This window comes from Panthera onca, chromosome D1 (assembly GCF_046562875.1).
Source record: "Panthera onca isolate mPanOnc1 chromosome D1, mPanOnc1 haplotype 2, whole genome shotgun sequence".
Lineage (NCBI taxonomy): Eukaryota > Metazoa > Chordata > Mammalia > Carnivora > Felidae > Panthera > Panthera onca.
In genome coordinates, this window is record NC_138348.1 from 59256301 (window position 1) to 59281489 (window position 25189).

A 25189-nucleotide genomic window follows, 5' to 3' on the forward strand; every position below is an offset into this window, starting at 1 on the left:
TAAATCTCTTATTTGCAAAATGTTCCATGTTTGTTTGTTTTTTAATTTTTTTTTTAACGTTTTATTTATTTTTGAGACAGAGAGAGACAGAGCATGAACGGGGGAGGGGCAGAGAGAGAGGGAGACACAGAATCGGAAGCAGGCTCCAGACTCTGAGCGGTCAGCACAGAGCCCGACGTGGGGCTCGAACTCACGGACCGCGAGATCGTGACCTGAGCTGAAGTCGGACGCTTAACCGACTGAGCCACCCACGCGCCCCTCCATGTTTTTGTTTAAGTTTGCTAGAACCCTGTGGGGGAGGCAGGCCAGAGCTGATGAGCACTATTTCACAGATCAGAAAACCGAACCTTAGAAATGTGGAGTGGTCTGCCAAGGTCACATGCTCCTAAGTGATGGGGGTAAGGCCAGAAACCCAGGTATCTGACTCCAAGTCCCTTGTTCTTTTCACCACACCATGCCGCCCCTTCTTCGTCAGTGGCCATTCTCCTTCTCTGCCCTTTCCCAGCTCTCCTATCTCTGCATCATTTAATTTCTAGCACCTAGTACCTTCCACAGGGAAATCCACCAAAGTCAAGTCCAGACATGCACACGCCACAATATGGAGGCAGTGGGTTCTGGTGAAAACATTCTTTGTAGCTTATCCTGCCCCATTTACTCAGAGAGGTAGGAAACTAAGAGTCATAAAACTTGGTGAAGAATGTGAGAACTTAAGACCAAAAGAAACAAAATGATTATATGTTTCATATCTACTAATGAAGAAACAAGAAAACCGATGGAAGCACATGGGTTGGCCTAAACCATAACCTTTGCCCCCAGTGTTTGCCTTCCTCCCATTTCACGTTCTGTTTTCAGAATAAGACATGATAAAAGCAGGATTTCAAAACCATCTGTCCTGCTTCGTATGTGGAATTTTTTATCCTAAGTTTAATTTTTCTCCACTATAAAGCTTAAAGCAGCAGCTTCATACAGGGCAGTGGGATACAGTGGAAGGAGCACTGGAGCTGGGAATCAAACTGTGGTCTCCAGCTTCAGCTCTATCACTTAATTTCCATAAATTGTTTTTGAGTATCACTTTTTTAAATGGAGTTAATAGCACCAGGCTTATTTCCCAAACGTAGTTGTATGGAGCAAATGACATCATGTCTGAGCGATTTATAAACTCAAAAGAACGATGCAAAGTATTATTAAGTAGGATTTAGGCCTTTAACAATTCAGTAACTGTCTCCTCTGCATATAGCACTATTCAAGAGACCAAACAGATTCGAAAGTGTAAGACAGTTCCTGCCTTGCTTAGATGACAGTTGTTTAGTTTATAATCTAAATGAGTAGATAAGACAAACTAATATTTTGAAGGACATGACGCACAAAATTTTCCTATGCATTGTGCACTCTGGTGGTCACGTGGGACCTGGAGCCTGGCACCCAGCCTCAGTGGACAGGCTGTTAACCCATGGAGGTCAATCTTGGACTGAGTTAGTTGATGTTTTAGGACCAAGTGTACCTTTTTTTATAGAGACCGCATCAAATTTCAGCGATGTATTGAAGTTGGGACACTGAAGAGAAGTATCCTTAGCTGTTGTGCAGCTTCCTGGAATGTTTTTGCAGATTCCTTCTAGCACTTAATGAAGTGACTTGGGAAGGAACAAGTAGTGACTTTATGCATGGTCATCTCACTTAAGCGGCATAAATCTCTAGATGGTGTTTCTGCTGACCTGTTTCTTGCCTAGTCTTCCATTCCTTTTCATAAATAGAGAGAATCAAGCTGAACAGCTTTTTAAATAAATAGATAGATAGATAGATAGATAGATAAATTAATAGATCGATAGATAAATAAATAACAGACGAGTGAATGAATGAACTTTGGCACATTTTCAGGAAATGCTTTTTAAAGTAAACTCGGGATAATGAAAATCAAGACCAAGTGAGCCAGTCTATTTCCTTTAAAAAGTTTTTTTTAATGTTTATTTTTTTTGAGAGAGAGAGCAAACGAGTGAGCCTGAGCCAGAGAGAGAGGGAGACACAGAATTTGAGGCAGGCTCCAGGTTCTGAGCTATCAGCACAGAGCCCAATGTGGGGCTCAATCCCACAAACTGTGAGATCGTGACCTGAGCCGAAGTTGGCCTCCCAACTAATGGAGCCATCCAGGCACCCCTTTTTTTTTTTAATTTTTTTAATGTTTATTTTTGAGAGAGAGAGAGAGAGAGAAATAGCAGTCTACTTTCTTTAAAATCCAAGGGTAACAACATAATAGTTTAGCTTTTAAGCCAAACTATCCACTTTGAAGATGGAGCAGTCCAACGTGAACATTTTTTTAAAAGCCACACTCTTTAAAAATCAGTGTGTCCTCTTTCCTTCCTTCCATCACGCTTATGCTGAATTCAGAACGAGTTTTTGGCAGGTGACTCCCAAGGGACTTAAAAAACATGCTGTCTAGCTGATGTTAGTTTTTAAATTTAGATCAAATGACATTGTCTTTGAAGTCTCAAGAGTACCACTTAAGGTAGATGGGCCCACCTTTCAGAATATATCCTTAATATGAGAAGTGAAGTCTGGTCAAAAATAAATGAAAACGAAAGTTTTATTGGAGTTATTTACTCTAAGATAGCAATTGTAGAAGGAACCTTGACAAGTCGTCTCATTGCCTCTCGACAGGAACACACAAGGCATATGGGTATCTGTAGTATTTTAAAAGACCTTGGGGGACCAGGCTTCTTCCATAACTCATTCCAGAGTTTAAACACCCTCGCTTCAGGAAATTCTTCCCTATATTTAACTTACAGGCCCCCTCCTGCGGTTAACACCCATTTCCGCTTTTTTCTGTCTCCAGTCAGGATGGAGAACAGCTGGCCAACATCCTTTGTGTGCTAACCCTCCGTCAGTGACAGAAAGTCATTTGGGTATCCCTGGGCTTCTTTTCTCAGCCGCCAGCAAACAAGTCTTTGAACCAGCTTGGAATCTTGTTTTTTATTTGTGTTGTTTATTTCTGTTAATTCCTCCTGAATAGAAAATAATACATGCTCAATGAATCAAATTTGGAAGATATAAAAATATACAGAAGGGGGAAACAATAGCTCTACGATCTAGGGACAAAACCATTGTTAAGTTTGTCGGTTTTCTATGTATTTCTTATATATTTGAGATCCTATCATCTATATCAGCACTGTCCAGTAGAAATACAGGCTGAGAAGGGTGCCTGAGTGGCTCAGTCAGTTGAGCATCTGACTTCTGTTCAGGTCATGATTCACAGTTTATGGGTTTGAGCCCCACATTGGGCTTTGCGCTGACAGTATGGGGCCTGCTTTGGATTCTCTGTCTCCCTCTCTCTGCCGCTCCTGCACGCGCGCTCTCTCTCTCTCCCTCTCTCTCAAAACTAAAGAAATACAGTCTGAGCCACATATGTAAATTTAAATTTTCTGGCAGCCTTTATTATAAAAAGGTAAAAAGAAATAGGTAAATTAAGTTTAATAATGTATTTAAAATTTTTTAGTGTTTATTTATTTTTGAGAGACAGAGAGCACGAGCAGGGGAGGGGCAGAGAGAGAGGGAGACACAAAATCCAAAGCAGGCTCGAGGCTCTGAGCTGTCAGCACAGAGCCTGACGCAGGGCTCGAACTCACAGACCGCGAGATCGTGACCTGAGTTGAAGTCGGACGCCCAACCGACTGAGCCACCCAGGCGCCTCGATGATATATTTTATTTAATCCCAATAAAAACCAATTATAACTCATCAACATGTAATCAGTATTTTTTAATTATTAATAAAATATTTGACGTCCCTTTTTCCATGCTAAGCCTTCTGAAACCAGCGTATGTTTTATACTTAGAGCACGTCTCAAACCCAGCTAGCCGCGTGGCAGGTACCCAGTAACCATTAGCTAGCGTTGGGCAGCACAGTCTGTACAACTGTATATATCTGCTTTTTTGTACATCACATCTTAAGTATTTTATCAATGCCATTTAGAACTTTTTAGCATCGGGACGCCTGGGTGGCTCAGTCGGTTGGGCGTCCGACTTCAGCTCAGGTCACGATCTCGCGGTCCGTGGGTTCGAGCCCCGCGTCGGGCTCTGGGCTGATGGCTCAGAGCCTGGAGCCTGCTTCCCATTCTGTGTCTCCCTCTCTCTCTGCCCCTCCCCTGTTCATGCTCTGTCTCTCTCTGTCTCAAAAGTAAATAAAAAGTTAAAAAAAATTTTTTAATAATAATTAAAAAAAAATAATAAAACTTTTTAGCATCATTTTAATGGCTGTGTAATATCTTCTCATTTAGATTTACTGTAACTGTATCTTTAGATAGTTTGGTTTTTCACGTTATAAGTAATCCTGTAGTGTTCTTTTTTTTTACCTGCTTTTTTACATGAACAGAATGTTTCTCAACACTTTGCCAAAAGAAAAGCCATAAGTTATTCCTTTTGAGTACAACTAATTAAATCCATTTATTCCTAAAACAAACACATTCCCTTAATACCCATTCTTTACTACATTAGACCAGAAAATGAAGGAGTAGATTTCAAGAAATAGAAGACTAGGTCCCTCCTTTGCAGTGTTTACAAGACTTGGCTCCAAAGTTGGACTGCACACATACTGTATTTTATTCTGCTTTATCCTGCCCTTCATTTCTTACTCTTCCCTCCTATACACGCACACACAGACTGATTAACTCCCCCTTATGCTTCAAGGCACCAATCAAATATAGCCTCCTGTGATGAGTCCTCCAGATGATAACTTGCTCCCTCCTCCATTACAATGTATGAAGTGTATATTGTGCACAAAGCACCATGGTGTTAATTGGTTAACTCTCTCCATCTTCTCTCTTACATTGGGAACTCTTTATTGGTAGAAACCTTATTTTATACACTTCTTTATTTCCAGAGCCTAGCAGACTGCCAGGCAGTGAATGTGGATGTCAATTATGTCTGCCAAAATATGTGTAGCGATACACGTGATCATATTAAACATCAGTTGGATAGTAAAATTCAAGTACTGAGGCTGTTCAGAGAGATCACATTAAACTGACATGGTTAAAGAAGGCTTATTGAAGGAGATAGGAGTTGAATTGGACTTTGGAAGATGGGTATCTTTAAATGAATGGAGGCAAAGAATTAGCAGAAAAGCCACCTATATATCCCGTACTAAGAAGTCAGTGTTTTTTGGGAGGGACCCATCAGCATGTGCCAAGTATCAGCAGACAAACATCCTTCTAGATCTAAAGCACTGGGTTAGGTTTCAAGAAGGCTGTAGAGCTATGGTCTTTGCCCATCAAAAGTTTGACAAGGGTTTGCAGCATTAAAAATGACCTCTGACTACTTCATTATGACCTTTGAATTTAAACTCAATTTAGATGCAATTCCCTGTGTTTTAAGTTTGGAGTTTAACATTAAAGATCATTTTATATGATGCTTTGTCAACAATTTCTGTTAGTGGCTGGCGATATATAGTAAGCAGTGTCATTATAGCTAATGTCAAACAACTGTTACTGCAACAGGCAGCCTTCCAAAGCATTTTGAATATATTACTTAGTTAACTCATTTAACTCTCACAATGGCCCCGTGAATTAGGACCCACTGTCCTCCCTCGCCTTACAAATGAGGAAACTGAGGCACAGAGAGGTTAAAATAACAATGACACAGCCATCAAGTGGAGGACCTAAAACTTGGCCCCAAGCAGAATAGCTTTACGGCCCCACTTTATTACTCAATACAGCCTCTCTTATAACTATGTTAAGAACAAAAATGTTTTATACACGGGATTATTTAGCATCTTGTGATTCCAGAAAAGGAATGCTGTTATTATAACCCTCTCCTGGTTTTCTTTTTTCCCTTCTGACTGCTCCTTCTTGTCACATTTGCAGGCTCCCTCTTCCTCTACCTCGTCATAAAAACTGGAGCCCCTCAAGGTTCGGTCCTAAGCCCTCTTTTCTCTCATTTCATTCTCCAGTCCAAGGCGATCTTGTCCACAACCATCGTTTTAATTATCACCCACTCTAAAATGAAGCACAAGTGTAAATCTTCAGCCCGGATCTCTTTTCGGATATTAGACCTCTATTCAGATTGCCCCCTGGATGTTTTCACAGCACATTCTGTGTGCCTGTGTTTTTTCCTTCCTGCCTTCCAACCCAACCACCGTAAGCCTCGTCTTCCAGTGCTGTTTTCAGCAAATGGAATCTCTAGAAAACCATGCATAATCCTTGGTTCCTCTCTTTCTCTCTCATCCCCATATCTAATCTTAGCAGCCCCTGCTGATCTCCCCTAATATGTCTACTTGTCTATGTCCTCGTATTTCCATTCTGGTCCGAGCCTCCATCAACTGTCACCTGTACTGCTGCACAGCCTGTGGTCCCCTAGCATCGACTCGGGCACCCCCCCCCCCCCCAGTCTATTCTCGAACTTCAGCCAGAGTGCACTTTCCAAAATACAAGTCAATCAGTCGATTAATAAATCTCTTTCTCTTCACCACCTTCCCCACACCACCCCCCCCCCCAAATATCCCTAGCCTAAAACACTTTCACGACTTAAAGAGAAAATTCTAGACATGGCCTATGGGTTTCTGCATGGTCTAGACTTTGTTTTCCTCTCCAGCTTTATATTCTACCATTCTGCTCTTCACTTCACGACCTTTCGGGTCCTCCTTGTTCTCTCTCCTTTTGCTTGGAATATGCTGTCACCTCTGACCCATTCTTCACCTGGTGAACAGTTTTACTAACCCTTCAGTTCTTGGCCTTTTCTGGGTCGGTTCTGTTACAAGCTCTCTTAGCCCATGTCCTCTCCTGCACGGCATGTGTCAGAGGTTATCATTTTACGTTTTTGTCATTATTCTGTGGCAGTCTCTGTCCTCTCCCATAGTGGTGTAACCTCCACAAAAGCAGGAACTGCGGCCTTATTTTCCACCATTATTATATCCCCAGTGTTTCATGCATAATAGACACTCAATATATATTTGAATTAGGGAGTAAATCACTTCATTTGTTAATATGCATACAGTTTCATACTGTACCTCTTTTAGGAGCACAGAGCACTACAAAAGATAAGGCTTCCAAGATGCTATTCCTGGAGCCCCACAGTCTCTCACTGTGTGATGATCCTGTGACGGCTAAGTGTAATTCAAGCCCTTCAGATGAAGGCCTCCAGCATCTTGGGAAATGGTGGCAGAGCTACTCATTTTTCTTTTAAAACAGCAAACAACTAAATCCCCATGGTTCAGCTCATGTCAGAACTTATTAGAATGTGGTGGTTCAGCTTCCACAGTATCTCGCAAAGACTTAAATTCACAGATTCTGCCATTGGCCTCTGGAGTCTAAAACCGCCTTTAGCTCGCTTTGCAGATCTACCTTTGAAATTCGGAAAGCATCCTCTGACCAAAGTTTTCGTTTGTCGACTTCTCTCTGAGGTTGGGCGTTTTCGTTTGTCGAGTTCTCTCTCAGGTTGGGCTCTGTGACACTGCTGTTCCTCTGGTGTCCCTGGCAGAGGTACAGCTGCTTTTCTTCCTTTTTTTTCTTTCCCCCTAATTTTCAGCATGAACACCTGGTAAACTCCCATGTCTCAACTGTTGGCCAGACACTCCAAAGGGTCCCCTGGTGTCATCCCTCCATCTCTGTTTCTACGGTCCTTATAATGTTTGTTGCCTGACTGTAATTTGAATACATTAATTTGTATGACGATTTCTTACGATGAGAGCTGATGGGTGAAGTGGTTGACTTGACTCCTCCTGGGACCCCTCTCTGTCTCCCTGAAGGATCACCCTCTATTCCCTGAGCCCAGGGAGCTCAGGCTTGGGACTGAACTGGCCTCCAGATGGGCTCCTGCCTGTGGGCACCCTCTGAGCCTCTGTCCGCTGTCCTGTGCTGAGGCCTCCCTTTCCCGTGCTAGGCCCCGTTGTCCTGATGGCCAGGCCCTCAGTCAGATCACATAGCCCCGGGAAATGGACTTCTTCAGCTCGCTTGTTTTACCCTTTGCCTGTGGAACTTTCTCTTTCACAAATAATTCATCTTTCCATCAACCCTTAGTTTAAATAAAATCTAAAGGCTTCCTTGTTCAGTTATACCTTTTTAAACTTTGTGTTTTTATTTAGTCAGATTTTGGCAGGGAACCTTCCAAGCTGAGCCCAGGGGAAAGGTGACCATTGGCACAGGTTTCAGCCTCTGCTTTTGGCCCAAGATTGTTTCTATTTTTATTTTGTTTCTTGTTTCTCTTAATATCCAGGGCAAAGATTAACCACTTTTACTTATCTGGTAATGGTGAGAGGCCTTTAGACTGCTTGCCTGTTGTCAGGGGACTCCGTGCTTAGAAATGTTGACCCCCAGCCACCCCCCAGGAGGTTAAGAGCTAACTGTTACATTTGGCTTTTGCAAAACGAGGCTCTTTGCTTCCACTCGATCTGAGAGAGAGCAAGGAGAAGGACGGATCCCAACTTCTGCGGGGTTTTGAAAAAGGATAGTAGTCTAATTTATGGAGGTTGTTTTTTAAAAAAAACTAACTCTATGTCATAATTCTGTAGCTGCCAAAAGACGTAATTCTACCTCAGCTTCGCCTTGGCAACCTTCTTTTGGCACTCTGCAGCCCTGTCGTTGCTCTGCATTATTTAAGCAGTAATCTTTAAGAAGGTGAGAAACTATTATTGCTTTTTAGCACAGTTGACATTCTATTGGCACAGAGCAGTACCAAAGCTTCAAACATTTCTAATGGCCGTAAACCAACTTAAACACCTCCATGCAGAGGCCTCACTGCCGTGAGGTCATAGCTTGCTGCAGGGGGAGAAAGAAGATCGAATGTTGTTTAAAAGTGGGTCTTTTTTTTTTTTTTCTTTTTTTCTTTTTAAGTATTCTTATTCCACCGCGTTGTAGCTGTAGACTTTGGCCAGGATCCAGACAATCAAGATTTAGCATTTTGACCAGCTGTGATCTAGTAATGTTCCTCAGAGGAAACATTCTGTAGGAGGGAAAGACACATATTTGAGACGGTGAAGTGTGCTCTCTCCCAGTACCTTGATGGGATGGGACCTGGTTGTAGACAGATAAAACAAGGACAAGTGAATCTGGAGGAAAACAGGGAAAAAAAAAATCACTTCCAATAACTAAAACTTCACCTCACCTTCGAGAACTCTCTCGATGTGGTAAATCTTTCCATTTTTCCCTTATTTCATTTTCCCCTAAGCCTCCACCTTTATATCATTTTGTGACAGGATGTACTTGTGTTTTCATAATTGATGCTTAGACCCGTCAGCATTCTTATAACAGAATAACAATTCCAAGGAAATCAGAAAAGCCACACAAACTTAATATAGGCAAGAGAAGAAGAGAAAGAAAACATACCAAGCCATTTGGCCTAAAAATTATTCTTCTGAGTCTCACTCCTCCCTCAAACAGAAGTACAATCACATGTAGGCATTGTGGTGGCAAGTCCTGGGGACTGGGAGAGAGAAGGAAGCTAACGCTTGCTTCATCAGGTTGTGTTTGTTCAATCACGGTTAGTTGCTTTGTGGCTTGGGCAAGTTACCTAACCTTTATGCCTGAGTCTCTTCATCTGTGAAAGGTGGATTATGTTTGTAATACTTCATAGAGATGAGGATTAAATGAGACCATGTAGAAAGCTACTAACACAGTACTTTATCACACTTCATCAATGTTACCTGCCGTTGTTTTATTATTAATAACAGTCTGTGGAGTACCCCCTCGTTGTACTAAGAGTGTTAGTCCTCACTGTAAAAACTGTTAGGTGGATATTCACGTTTTACAGAAAAGGAGACATTGGTTCAGAGCCGTGAAGTGCTTCACCAGTCTGCCATATCTCATAATGGCGGAGCTCCGTGTGGAGGTCTGGAATATATATGGGAGATATGGAAGCGGAAACATATTTTGGACCAGTGCTCTCTTACCCTGTTTTCTTTCTCCCAGTCCTTGTTCTTTTTAAAGGAGGCTATTGCCTTAGGCAGTACAACCAGCAGAAAGAGGAGGAGGAGGGGAAATTGTGGAGGCAAGAATAGCGGAGTGGAACGAACTGGGTTCTACTGTCTCCCAGATTGGCCTCGTGACAAAGTATTTGTATAATGGTTCTAAAAGGCTGAACGGGGTCCTCCTCATTTAGGTTGGGACAACAGAAATTCTCTCCCTCTTGCAAAAATGCTTTCTCCCTGACGCTAAATTCATACAGAAAAATGATACATCAGAGGTCTCGGGACAACTGGAATGTACCTCAAAGGATTCTGGGAAGTTCTTTTAGTCCCTAAGCATTTAGCAGATCATGTAAATAGAGGCAGTTGAGCATTTCTACTTTATTCAAAGGCTCCCCCACCCCCGTCTACAAAAAAAAAAGAAAAAGAAAAGAAAAAAAAAAGCTGCAGTGATGTTTCACTTCTGATTGATTTAGTATTTTTCTTTCAATACTCTTTTACACTTGCCTTAGTTCTTTTTCTCCTTCTTGCAGCTAGCTCCCTGATGTGCAGAAGTGGAGAGGGGGCGGATGGGAAGAGTTCCGTTTGTCCCTGTTCTAAACAATTCTATGTAGGAAGAAACAGTAGGAGGAAGGAGACCTAGATTCTGGCCTTGCCTCTACTCCCAATTACCTGTGTTCCACGGTCTGAGACATCAATGCCCTTGAGTCTCGGTTACCCCTTCTGTAAAATGAGGGCAATTCTTTGGGAATCCGAAGCCCATGGAAGCTGGTAATAATGACAGCAATCACAATTACAGCTACTACTGACATTAGTATGTACGTCGGGCATTCTTCTATTTCAGGTGCATTATTTTATTTAATCCTTACTGTAGTCCAGTGATCTGTTTATGAAGGAGGAAGCTAAAGCACAGAGAAGATAAGGGACTGCCTACAGTCATATAACAAGCAAGTGGTGAGTTCGACCTTAAGTTATAACTCCAAATAGATGGTCATGACTGCAGAGCTTGGAGGAGGGTCTAGGTTTTGAGCACCCTTCCTCATCACCACCACTATCTCCAGATATAGCTGAAGAGATAAAAAATAACCAACTGCAATAAATAAGGACTCACAGAATGAGAAAGAAATTAATCACCTTAATTTAGGGAGATCAGAGAAGACTTTGATCCAGAGAAGCCAAATTTAAACCAGACTATCCTCCTTGACCTCTAAACTCCAAACCACTTGACTTCTCCCTCATCAGGCTATTGTTTGTGACTCTAGGGTATCCTTTTGTACTCGTGGCAAAAGGTTGATTATGAAGTAATCTAACAGTCCCGATGCGGTTCAGTTACTCAACAACCTATCCCATGTTTCCCTAAACCGTGGCCTGGTAAATTGGCCATTACAATATCTGTGGGTTGTTGTTTTTTAATAAATTCCTTCTAATTGCAGCATTAAACCCCAGATGTCATGTTTCCAGGTTTCCAGTTTGGACTTAAGCCAAGCTGGAAAAGACATCCATCCACTCGAGGCAAACAGCCAAGGAGAATGTGTGCGGCGAAGTAGGGGACTTGGTCCGGTTACCAAACCTCGGGCTCCGGGCCCCCAGATCTAGCGCCATAGAACACAGAGGGAGCCTTGGCCGGAGTGGAGGACGTAGCAAAACTACCATGTTTCCTGCCGCATCCACCCCTCCCCCAAATATCCAGGTTTACTCTGGTTGTTTCTAAGAGTAAAAATTCCCCATAAGTTATTCATCACAATTCGAATAATGCACTAATTTCATTTGATAAGTAAATTGTCAACAGCCTTTAAAAATTGGTCATGTAATTAGGAAGTCTATGCATTCTGACCTCTTCTTCCGTCTCGATGAAATCGTCATAAACCTGCGCTATAATCAGACAAAAAGAATCTTGAAACCTCCCAGGCATTCTTTTTTGATCTATCATTTGCCTCTTTAATTGCTACCTTTCTATTTTGTAGGGAATAATAGAAGTAAAATGTAAAAGTACTTTTTTTTAATTGTAAGAATTTAGCTTGTACTAAAATGTGTAACGAAGGTTCCTTTTAGAAACTTTCTATCAAATGCAAAAATCTAAATTGTTTTATTAAAAATCTATGCATTGTGTTTTTATACAGAGATGCTCACAGCAATTTGTTTTTTAATAGTAAAATTTTAGAAATATCCTAACTCTACACAAATAAGAGAATAATATTCCATTCAGTGGAGCAGCCTAAAATTTAGAGTTATTTACCAAAAGATTTTAATAATTTCCAGTGGTGGGATACAGAATTATATATATACAACAAACATAACTTCAGGGTTTTTTTCTCTTTTTTAATTAAACACATATATGTAAAATCAAAGCCTAAAAACAAAATACTCAAAATTATTCGATAGGCAATAGGCTTGTGAGTGATTTTTATTTTTTATTTTTTATGTAGTTTATATTTATGTAGTTTTATGTATTTTATTTTTTATGTAGTTTATATTGTTTGTGTTTTCCAGGGAGTATAAATTATTATAATAATTAAAAATGCATGTGTGTTCGTATATATTTTAATGTAATCATTCAGCACTTCAGCTGTTTAGAACTCAGGTATCTGAAAAATCTGGAACACTGCTGAGATCCTGGAAGTAATAAAAAAATTAACTCTAAGCAGCCAAAACTAATGTTACAAAACTCATAAAGCCAAGTGTGTTATGCCCCGGCCATGTGCTGGCCCCTCACTCAAGCTGATGTACTCTTTTGCACACAGTTCTCAGGCCATCCACTACACGAGGGCACAGTGAGCTGGCAGACATTAACAAAAGACAAGGGCCTGCAGACAAGTGCATTGGTGCACATGTGCCACCAGCCTGGCGGTGAGAGAGGACCCAGGGAAGCGTGGGTACAGGTGGGAGAGCCCAGAGACCCGGACTTGTGCCCCTGAGTGTCCTGTCATCTCTTCCCCATGTCCCAGTTCAGTAACACATGTTCATAGTGATGGCCCAGTGTTATTAAGAAAATCCTCTTTTCGTCAACTTACTCTTTATAAGATTGTAAGAGAGACTTTGGGGCACCTGGGTGGCTCAGTTGGTTGAGCATCTGACTCTTGATTTTGGCTCAGGTCATGATCCCAGGGTTGTGGGATTGAGCCACATGTCAGGCTCTGTGCTGAGCATGGAACCTGCTTGGGATTCTCTCTTTCTCTCTCTGTCTCCCTTTCTCTCTCTCTCTCTCTCCCTCTCTCTCTCTCTCTCTTTCTCTAAAATTAAATATATATATATATGTAATAAGAAAGACTTTAATAAAAATGCTTGGAAAGTTTTATTGCACATGACTAAAATGAGGAGAAAGACAACATGTGGTGATTAAAGGGCAAATTTTAGATACATAGCCTTCCTTGTCTACCTGTAATAACTCATCTTTTTTACCATTATTCAGGGGGGACATTTTACCATTACTTAGACTTTCCAAATTGTATCTGACGTTATCATTCCCTGGGTTCTCATAAAAATCTAAAGGAACTGGAGAATGCTGCAAAAATCAGGATGTCAGGGGGCACCTGGGTGGCTCAGTCGGTTGAGCATCCGACTCTTGATTTCGGATCGTGATTCATGAGATCAGGCCCTGAGTCAGGCTCTGCGCTGACAGTGTGGAGCCTGCTTGAGATGCTTTCGCTCCCTCTCTTTCCACCCCTCCCCCACTTGTGCGCATGCATGCGTTCTCTCTCTCTCGCAAAGTAAACATTTTTTTAAAAAATTGGGATGTCAGAAAATGCCAAAGTCTCTACCTCGTACAGACTTAGAATCCATCCATTAAAATAGGAGTAGCACCCCAGAGCTTAGATACAGGCTGAGCGGGTTAGATGAGAAGGCCTGTGTAATGGCATTTAGCTTGAGGTGTGGCATTCCATTGGCACTTAGCAAGTGTCAGTTGAATTTGAATATGACTTTCCCACTTGGGACGCAACAGACAGCGTGGGCTCTGGAGTCCGACCAAATTTGGCTCAGATGTGGGCTCTGCAGCCTTGAACAAAACCACCCACCTGCCTACCTTTTCCACAAGGTAGATGTGAGGGTTCAGCTTTATTGATGTACAAGAAAATGGTAGCTGCCTTCCCATTATAGTTGAGAGGAGGGATGTGACACTTTATTACTCTTCTGTTGTACAAAGCTGTGGAGAGCTTTCAAGGGGTCTCGGAATCAACGAAGGCTACAAAATCCCCTGTTCTCTTGTGTCGTAAGCACAGCTTGCACCCAGGTCTGTTCCTCATGCCCTGCTTTTTGTCAGCCCACCTGCAGCCCAGCAGAGAAGCAGAGCAGAGAGCCCACGGGGTGGGGCTGGGTGGCGGTGGCAATGAGGGTATCATGTTCACCCTTCGTGGCAGTGAGTGCTTAGACACCTGGCCTCTGGCTGTGTGCCAGCGACGTCACCTTCAGCATTCCAGGCTGGTTCACTTGGTGCTTCTCACCCTCCTGGGCTGGGGTGGCAGCTGAAAGCTTGGCCCATCTGCTCCAGAAAAAAAAGGGTCTGTGGGTGGTGCTGACGCTTTGTTTTGGTTTGATTACCTGGACCCCCTGCAAAATCATTCAGAGAGGGACACTGTCAGCAAGTGGTACAGTAAAAACAACAAGATTGGCAAAAATGTGCGGCTTACCCAATCGCTTTGAGTTTTGACAACATATTAACTGAAAACCTAGATTAAGGCCAGTAGATTTGGCTCTGTTTTGTTTTGTTTTTCTTGAAGACTAAAAACAGTAATTTTCTGGGCTGCTTGTGCTGTTTTATATGCACCCCAGTGACCACCCCTAATTATGAAATCTCTCCAGGCACCCACGCTCATAGCCAAGCAATGGAGTCTGGTAGGCCCATGGATTAGAAGTCTTGTGGTTGCCTTTTTGCAGGAAGAATAGCCCTTGCTTAGGTGTCAGAGACCACAGGCATAATCTAGCATCAGAAAAAATCTGAGAGAAAAGGGAGCAGGGAGCTGGCATAAGGGCTCGTGGCTGTGGACACCGGTGGAAGGAACCCTAGACCCTTCCTTCTTTTTCGGGGCACTTATCACAACTGTAATTTGAAAATGTATCATTTCAATAATTATGGGGGCCTTTCTTCTGCAAGATTGGAAGCTCCTCAGAGGCAGGGCCTGTCCCGTCTTGTATCTGTTTCCCCTCCCCAAGGCTGGCACATGTAATAGCTGTCTGTTGGGTGAGTATAGTTTCAAGTCTTGTCTCTTTTCCAGCCGAGTAGCTGTTTTGTAAGTCACTTCTGTGCGTGTGTCCTCATCGGAAGAATACAAGTCAGAGGGATCTTGTGTTTGCACCTCCGTCTCTGGATCAGTCTTTTCCTATCAGTGAATTGAGCTATCTTCATCCAAGTGTAGTATCTAGAACTGTGATCAGTGCCACAGGGGTGGCTTAAGTAGCCCAGCATTGAACATGACCGTCATTTCCAGGGTCTGGATACTCGATTTCTATGAACTCATTATTATTTATTGTTTCAGACTTAAGAGCAATAGCGTATACCCTGCTTTCTTGACAGGGTTTTTGTGAGAACCTAGTGAAATGGCATATGTGAAATGTCTTCAGGAACTAAAATGCTAAACAGTGATTGTTATTGCTGGCCCAAAAGTATCTTCCTGAGAAGGGACTCAACTTCAAAAGAAGGCACTGAAGACCGAGTATTGTAAAATGTGTGTGTGACTGACCTGATAGAAGAGAAGCCATTTTCCAAGTTAATTTTTCATTACGAAAAATATAGATAGATATACATATTAGATAGATAGTAGTCCATTAGGTAGATAGATGTCTCCTTGGTTCCCTCTCTGCCAGTTCTCTAATGCAGGGTGATAATGCAGGGTGATTAGCATTTGGGTATCAGAAAACCTGTTGGTCATCAGGTCGTGAGGCGTGGGTATCAGAAAACCTGTTGGTCATCAGGTCATGAGGCGTGGGTTGTAGTCTAGCCTGCCACTGCCTCCCTGAGGTTATCAGGGACAAGTCATTTGTCTCTGCCAAATAAGGATGCCTGCTTCATGACGATAAGTTAAGCATTGAATAGTTAATACAAGAATATAAATACCGATAGCCCTTTGGACCAGTAAGGTTGATTACATCCCTCAGATGCCTTTTTTTCCAATCCCACCTCTCCAGGTACTTCACCTCTTCCCCAAAGACATGATTTCTCTCCTCTCGCACCCTGAGCGCCATCCTCTGGATGGATCGTAGGGTGTCTTGTATCCTTCTTGAAGGAAGCTCCCAAACTTGAATTCAGACTGCTTCATATTTTTTCTTGCATCCGGACCCTACAATTAATACTAGACTTGATTATTATCAATTTTTATTATCTCAAACCTAAATATGTTGTTTCCTGTCTCTGGATCCGGAAGTCTTAGGCCGAGTTCGAAAGCTGAAAATAACTTCTCGTTTTTGTTTGTCTTCTAGCGATAGACACCACACCTCCAGCGCAATCCCTGTTCCAAAGAGACAAAGCTCCATATTTGGAGGTGCAGATGTAGGCTTCTCTGGGGGGATCCCTTCCCCAGACAAAGGACACCGAAAACGGGCCAGCTCAGAGAATGAGAGACTCCAGTACAAAACCCCTCCTCCCAGTTACAACTCCGCGCTAGCCCAGCCGGTTACCGCCATCCCTTCCGTAGGAGAATCCGAGAGAAAGACGACATCTCTGTCCTCCTCCTTGGATACCTCCTTGGACTTCTCCAAAGAAAGCAAGAAAAAAGGAGCTGACTTGGGTGACAGATTAAGCGGAGGTCACGTGAGTGTGAACACTAGCCAAGAACAAGAAGGAGCGCTCTCTGGACTCCCAGCCGCCATCAACGGCGCTCTCCTGCCCGGCGAGCAGGCTGGCTCCTCCGGCGTCCGGCTCCCAGGGGCATTCCTCCCAGTCCCGGAGGCCGAGCTCTGCTGTACTGTGGAGCAAGCGGAAGAGATCATCGGGATGGAAGCCACGGGTCTCACCTCGGGCGATCAGCTAGAAGCCTTTAACTGCATCCCGGTGGATAACGCCGTGGCAGTGGAGTGTGACGAACAAGTCCTGGGAGAATTTGAAGAGTTCTCCCGAAGGATCTATGCACTGAACGAAAACGTGTCCAGCTTCCGCCGGCCGCGCAGGAGCTCCGATAAGTGAAGTGAGCAGCCAGCCGGTAGGACCAGGATAGAGTCGCTGCCCGAAATGAGGATAAAGCTGCACTGGTTACCCCTTGTAATAATTATGACACGAAATGAATATTAATGGAGGATATTCCTCGGGAAAACAGACTTTGTAAATCACGGAGGGGCTCAGGATCGTTGTGTATCAGTGGGCCAGACAAAGTTAGAGTTTGCTTGCAAGGTTTGCTTTTCAGGCCTGACAACTGTTTTAAGGCAAAATTCACTCTCTAGCTCGAGTCACCTTAAAGATATTTGTCTGCTTTTTAATTTACACTTCTGTGTTATCCTCAGAGGGAAGATGATAATATATAAATAATATGATAAACTCACCTTTAGTTTCTCATAAGCATTTGCCCTCAACATAGTTTATAAAACTTTGGAAAACCGAATATTCAAAACAAAGGTTTTCACCAGTTAACTCAAAGACCTTTGACCATCCGTTAGTTTGATCAGTAAGAAGCACAATGGTCTCCTTATACCTAGGCCCATCTGCCCCTGCTCCTGCCCCTGCCCCCAGTCAGCCTCTCTGCTGCCCCGTCTTCACAGCAGGTGGGTCGTGCACCCTGAAAACTGAGGACGGCAGAGTCACTGGTTCTCGAATGCGGTAGCCAAGACCTTCCACCTCCTCAGATCAGCCACGCCCTTAACGTAACCCTCCCAGGAGAGGGAAAAACTTCCCCTCTGGTAGATCCCAGGGGACCCTCAAGGGCTCCCAAGGTTGCAACAGTCAGATGACGTCCAGTGTCCTCTGGGGGCCAGAGTTTTTACGTGGGCAGACGCTGCAGTCAAAAACCAGGCATGCTTTCTGGCAGTGCACTCACCAGACAGAAATCCCCATATGTAAATCCCATGTTAATTTATTAAATTTCAGTTGGAAAGGAAGGCGCTGTATATGATGAAATATCCGTAGAGAGTCAGGCTGTCCAGTGTGCCGACAGCAAGGCTGTTGAGATAGTTGGATAAAGAGGCTTAGATGAGGCATAGAATACTATTGGTGTATGTGCAGTTGCGTTCATATTAAATTATGTTCTTCAAGTCCAATTTCATCCCCGGAGCTCAGATTTCATTTGCTATTGCCATATACTTTATATACCCAAGGACATTGCCTCAGGGTTGCAAGCTCTTTAAGGAAAATTTATGCATATACCCATGTATTGTATAGAAGAATAAAAACTGAATTTACTTCACTTGACCTGATTTGTTCTTTCCAGTTCTGAAATCCGTCTCGAACCTACATCTCCATCTTCCATCATGACAGGACGAGCCTGGACAGAAACCGTGGCTGTACCTAAGCTAATGTCGTTGACTCGAGCGTGTGCTGTTCCGCACAGCAGCGCAAACACCTTCACAGGTGTTCTCTCCAGGAACTGCATTTGTCCGACGTAACAGCTTAACTCCTAGGTTTCATGGTCATTTTCAAATATTGTCCAAGCACTCCTGGGCTCAAGTTCTCATTTACAGCCTTGTTGTCATGCAGAATGGTTCGTGTTGTTGTTTTCCATATGTAAAGAGAACTCACACAACCCACGCTTGACACGTGGACCCAACCTGCAAGCAATTAAGAGCTTTAAGTTGATCTGAAGAAATCCATCATATTTCACATAAAGAGGTGGAACCACCCCAAACCTAAAGCAGAAGCACTCTAGAATCACGGCTTCTTCGCAATGTCCTGCCATTCACGGTAGAGTCAATGAGGGGGGAGATATCTGTGGTCTTACATCACGCTGGGCTGTGTGGGGTCCTCCAATGAAATAGCACTTACCCCACCCACAAGAAAAAGGTTCTGGAAGGATTGTGTTAGTATTGAACAGTGGAAGGTACGTCACATGTGGCTTAAAGTCCACATATGGGGGTGGACTTTGAACTTCATGCCAAACTTAAAGACAGTGCATTGAGTTGTAGGCCCTCTGGCCTAGGTCCTGGCGCCCCCAGGCAGAGGGACCACACGCAGAGCAGCCACAGGGGCAGTGTGTACCTCAGGTTCCACAGAGCCAGAGAGAGCTGGGGCTCTAAGACTCCATCTGCCAGTCTCCTATTTGTGGACTCCCTGATTCTGGGATCCACAGCTTTGTGCGCGTGCGCGCGCGCACACACACACACACACACACACACACACACACACACAACCAGCAGCGTGGGGCCCTGCCACTGAATGTGATATTAGGTAGCTCAGAACTGGTTTCCTACACTGGCTTGGTCCACACTGTGTTCGACGATGTTATGCCTCAAAACACCACTTACGTTTGGGTTCGTTTGGTTTGGGTTTCAGGTTTCCATGGAGTCTGTTCGATGCCTACAGTTTCTGCCTTGACTTGGGGTAGAACCAACAGTATTGCATGTCTCTGGGAGGAGCTCTGTTTGACATTTTCCAAAGCTGCAGAATTAGTTTTGCCTCTGCTTGCAGTGGCCAAGGCCAAAATATGGGATGAGTTATTATCTCCTACTAATCTTTTTAATTAGCCTTGTAAATCGCTAAAGAAAATAAAACTTGCTTTGAGGATATAAGTTGAAATGAAAATCCACTACTATCCATGTCTGAACTGCTAAGAGCCCTTTCCGTTTTCATGTAGCGGAGACACTTTGAACGGCCGGCAAGTGTTATCAAATGAATATTTGATTGTGTTCCCTCTCTCCACTTCCCCTTACCCACTTTAGAAATTCCAGAGATTTTTTTTTTCCCCCTCAGAATATTAGTTTTGGAAGATTGTATCCAGCTCTATTTTTTTAGCGGTTCTAATGGTGCCCATTTATCCTGACCTAACTGGTTATTTAAATAATTTTTTAAACCACCACCAATAATAAATGGCATGTGAAACTGATCTGTTGGTAATTGGAAGAAAACTCAGCATCTGTATTTATAAAATAAAATTGATTAGTATTTATTTTGAGAGTAAAAGTGTATGTTATTTCCCAGCTATGTTTGAGTCCTGTCTTCTTCATTGTTTTGAATTTCATATTGGAGCTGAGTTAACTATGAAAACCTTGTTCATCAACCATCAGCCAGCCCTTTCACATTTATTGAGCTAACTCTGTCTCTGTCTGTGAGGGACTGGGCTAAGCAAGGTTAATACAAAGATGAATAAGCCCTGGCCTCTGCCATGGTCTCTGGGGGTGGAAGGTAAGGAAAAAAGGCCTATTAACAATGTACTATAATTCAGTGTGACAAATCCTGTGATGGAGAGCGGTATAGCCATGCTAGGGAATGCAGAGAAAGCTATTCTGACTCAAGGGTCTGGACCAGTTCATGGAGGTAATGCAGATGAAAGACAGATCCGCTGAAAGATACAGGAGAAGTTACAGGTAGAGGGAACAGCATGGGCAAAGGCCCAGAGGCAACGCAGGGCCTGGAGTGTTTGCAAAACAGCAAGGGGCCTGAATGGGTGTGAAGAAAGGTGAGAGGAGAGGTTGAATGGCAGGCCGGTAGGGAGGGCCTCCAGGTGCCGAGACAAGAGATTTCAATACTTGCGGTGGGCAGCTGCCAGGCACCCTCTCCAGGCTGCCTACTGGGCAGAAGAGTAACTTGCTTAGAGCCTAGTACCAGCCGGCAGCCAAGTCGGCGCTGGGCTCTGGTGGTAGTCACTTGAGTCTGTTGAATCTTCTTTCGACTATTTTGTTGTGCAAAAAAAGTCTGCGTCTGAAAAAGAGGTGCATCCTTGGGCCCCCAGTGTTTTCCGGGCAAGTATCGCATAACAAACCGCGCGCATCCCCGGGTGGTGCGAACAGCCAGCGTCTGTTCTTTAGAAGCTTGGTTCCGAAGGCCCCGGCTCGGCCACTTTGAACCTGTGATCCTGGGCAAGTCATTGGCCTTTTAAGGAGCCCATTTCTGCATCTGTAAAAAATCGGACTGAACGCTATCCTTGCCGTTACATTTCTATGGGGCCTGCGCCATCAGTGGTGGTCCCTCTCGTCCTGCAGGAGACCACGGCGTAGTGACAGAGAGGATGCCCGGGACTCGCTATCACCGTTTCCCGTTCTAGCACTTGGGCACGGCCACTTCCACTCTCTGAATCTGGCCCCTCCTCTGTCCAGTGGGGATGATACTGCCTGCCCCCACCCCCACCCCCCACCGGGCTTGTAGAAGAGACACGTGCTTGTAAAGTGCTTAGCGATCATTACAAAGCACCATGGTCACTGGGAGGAGTTGGTCATTCAGCAAGGATCCTGGCATCGCGTGCATCAGGCCTTGGTGGGGCAGCCCAAGGCGGAGATTTATTCTGCACGCACGGAGACTGCGTCAGGACCGAAGCTGGTCTTTCGGAAGACTAAGCTCTAAACAGATGTCAAGTGTTTTGAGGTGTTTTAGTGGGTGGCATGGACACGGTGTTGAGACAGGGTCTGTGAGCCTAATTAGCTTAATTTGCATGTTTTTTAACACCTGGCAGATGAGCTTATACAGGCCCACCTCATCCATAAATACTCTCTTACGCCGCTTCTGGCTACCTCACCGCAGGCTGAACCGGTGCCCAGGGCTCTTCATCTTGCTTGAAGTAGATACAAGCTTTTTTCTTTTTTTCCCTCCCAGCGCATCTAATTACAGTTTTGTAGGTAGACAGCTCAGCCTTGTGGATTTGAAATGAATAAAAAACACACGTCTATAAAATAATTCCACACATCTTAGAGGCTGGCAAGGTCAGCAACCCAGAAAAAGAACGGTCTTGAATCTAGATAAAAGTGAAAAAGACTGCCAGTTGGGTGACGTAGCTGTAGCCAGCCAAGCCCGGGCACCGAATTACAAGCTGGGGAGCGGCGGTCTTGGATCCCTCCGAACCGATTCGAATGAGCTTCTCTCGGTCCCCACTAATTACGAGCGGCAAATTAGAAGGAAGGGAAGGTGGGTGTGGACAGAAATATTGGATAACCCGACTCTTAAGAGGCAGATACATGCGGGAAGGAAGCAGTCTGGGTATGTGAGCCCTCAGCCCGGCAGATCCCACCCAGCCCGCTGCTCACTGGCTGCACCACCCCCAACAAGGCGCTTGACTTCTCTGAGCCCAGGTGCTCCTCTGAAAAGACAAGCCAGTCCCTTGCTCGGGTTGCCCCTTGTGCCCGGACAGAGATTCGTCCTGCCTTAAGAGCAAATTGGTGTTTGTTCTTCAAAAGCTGCCTCAGATTGCCTCGTGGCCCAGAGCGCGGCAGAAAAAGAAAGAACCCTCAAGTGTCCTTCTGCTGGTTGTAAAGAACTTAGGGCTAAACGATTTAACACAGCCTGCCTCTGGTCAGGGTTTCAAGAAATTCGGCTAGAATGCCTTTTACTCTTCCTAAAGATGGCCCTCTGTCATCAGAAAAAGGATAAATTAATTTTAGTTGGACAGGAAAGTGCATGAAATATTTTAAGGGAATATATTATTCTGAACGGTTGAAATAAGTTTTGATATTTGAAGGGCTGAGCTTGTTCTCTCAAAAATTTACTTGCAAAAAATGTGCTAATTCCCTTATAGGGAACAACTTATTCCTCAAGGAACCCCGCATCGCTATGTTTTCCACAGACTTCTTGCTCTTCGGGTGAGGGACCCGGCCACTGTTACTGTGACGTGAGACAACCTCCCCGCCACCCAGGCTACCGTTCATGCAGATGGTATGTGAACTTTTGCTCCTGCAACAGAGGTCTCCAGAACCTACTGACCTTGAGGCCAGACCCTTTACTTCTAGAAACCTGCCAGTTGCCTTGACTTCTCTGTTCCCAGCCCTGTCTAATCCCTTTGGTGGCACACAGAGGGTGCTCATGAAGTTGAGGGGAGTGGGAGAACGAGACAGAGCATTGATCCAAGGATTTTGTAACTCACACCTGTGTCTGTCTCACGGTCCCTTGGGAGCTCCGTGAAGGCGTAACGTGCCCAGAGTCAGCACCAAAAGTCACTGATGACCTTTAGAGGCAGAACCGTCCAGGGCTTGGTGGAGACTGTGGAGCTGAGTTTTTGTGAACAGTAAAAAGAGGTGCACATTTGAGGGATTATCACAGGTTTTCAGTAAACATCCTTGAGTGGTAATGAGCCCCCATTCGCTGGGAAACCCGTGCAGGGCCCGAGCCCCTGCTGCCCTGCCCTACAGAATATCTGCACTGGGGAACCTGCTTTCTCTCCCCAGTGATGCCAAAGCAGGCCCTGACCTCGCCCCAGGGCCTCTTCTGCACCCTAAGCCTTATCAAGGCCCCTTATGTAGCCCGCTCCTTCTCCCCACCCATCTGAACATCCTGCCAGCTGCCTTCTTACAATATAGCTCTTTGCCATTCAGTAGCCCTTTGCTAAGAAGGAGGAGCAAGTCGGGAGGACGTTTCTGCCCAGGGAGTGGAAAAAATCAGCACCTCATGAGCATTGTGTTGTGAGGTGCACTGCAACTTTCCAGAGAGTGGAAATGCGTATTTGTAACGGTCAGGAATGCGATGTAACTGTCAAAGTCCATGAAGCCGGCCATGTAAATTGTGACTCACAGACATACAAGATAGAGGGAGCCAGAGCGTCAGGGAGGCTTTTTTAAGGACTCACCTGAGATGCGGCCAACAGATCTGTCAAGGGGATAGAATGGGGGCAGGGCTACAGCCAGGGAAAGAAGCTGGAGACGAGGAACCGCCAGGGACCTACCTGTATTTATCTATCCCTTCTGCAAGTAGCTACTGTCTGCATCCTGCATGCATGGAGGAGCAGTGAGGGAGCGAGGGGGGGGCAGTGAGAGTGGGGACAGCGAGTGTAGACGACACTCACAAGTTTACTGGTAAAGAAATGGAGAAAAATAGGGTGGGAGCTGGTGCGGAATGTCAGGTGGAGGGCAGATTTCATATAAGTAAGTGCGAATGGAAGAATCTTAGCGGGCAGCAGGTGAGTTCAGAAGAAGGCAGAGCAATCAATGAAAGGAGCACCCTGAGTGTGATGCAGACATTACCTGGGTCAGAGGGCAGGAGGGAGGCAGGGAGGGCGGGACTGGACCAAAGCATCCTTCTGCAGCGGGTGGGAGCTGTGGTCTTCCCACCTAGCCGCTGATGCCTGGGATGGGGGCCGGATGGGATGACTGTCCCAGGGTACAGGCCCGGGACAGAAGGGGCGCTGTGGGGGTGGTGGGAGCTTCCTGGCCTTTTGCAGAAGATTCCTGAGGTTCAGGGGCGAAGATTGGCTGGCTGCCCAGGGAGGGGGCCGCTGTGGCTGGGGTTGCCACCTGGATTGCAGTCACCTCCGCCCTGGCTCCCTTCGGCCACCCTCCGCCCTCCAAGCCGCCCTCCACACTGCAAACTCCACGCTGCCCTAGACGGCTCTAACCCTCCAGGAACTGTGAAATACAGGAAAGAGACAGACATTACTCACCTCTGCCGGAGGTATTGTACTCGCTAGTTAACCAAATCGTTGATAAGAGGAAGTTTCTCTTACAGAAACATTCCAAGCAAAAGGATTCAGAAGGGATAGTAGAATTAAACTATAACATCTAAGACAATGATCGTCGGTGACGGCTAGTGTCACAGAGAGAGAACCAGACATTTTATGGCTCCTGATAAAAGAGCACCCATGAAGTAGCCTTGTGAAAAGTTTGACCCTGTTTAAAGTTTGCCCCTCAATGTGGTCAAACCTGTCTCTCCCTGTGATATCCGATGCAATAGACACTGGTCGTGAACAGCTATTAAGTAATCGAAAAGTGGCTAGTTCCAACTGAGATGCGCTATGAGCATGAAATATGCCCTGAGTTTCAGAGATTTAGCACAAAAATAGAATGATAATTTTATGTTGATAACTTTCGTATTGATTACATGTTGGAATGATAATATTGTGCATACACTGAATTAAGTAAAATGCGACAACTAATTTCATCCGTTTCTTTTGCTTCTTAAAAGGTAACTACTAGAAAATTTAAAATTACATATGAAATTTGCATTTGTGGCTCACTTTGTATTACTGTTGCATAGAACGGCTCTGGATCTAACTACTAGTTACTAGGAAATTCAGAGGGCAGATGAGCATGTTCATGCCTGGAATACACAATCGGCAAAATCTAAACAGTGGGAAACCTACAGGACAAACAAACAAATTGGTTTCTCCAATATATTGTAAGAAAAAATAGAAATGAGGAGGGGAAAATCTATTAAAAAGAGACTCAATATCTTTGAGGCATATCAATCAATCCCATTATGAACCTGGTTTGGTTCCTAGAAACTAAACCAAACTGAATTAAAAAAAAAATAAGGGACAATCA

General features: G+C 44.4%; 1 protein-coding gene across 2 annotated transcripts in view; it reads left to right on the plus strand.

The window, feature by feature from the left end:
- UVRAG (UV radiation resistance associated) overlaps window positions 1–18209 on the plus strand; it is a 296618-nt gene extending 278409 nt beyond the window's left edge. For both annotated transcript variants that reach the window (XM_060605582.3, XM_078433088.2), the window contains exon 15: window positions 16292–18209. In XM_060605582.3, the coding sequence (XP_060461565.1) occupies window positions 16292–16994 (703 nt within the window). In that variant the 3' untranslated portion in view covers window positions 16995–18209. The remainder of the gene's footprint in view (window positions 1–16291) is intronic.
- The last annotated feature ends 6980 nt before the right edge of the window (window positions 18210–25189 follow it).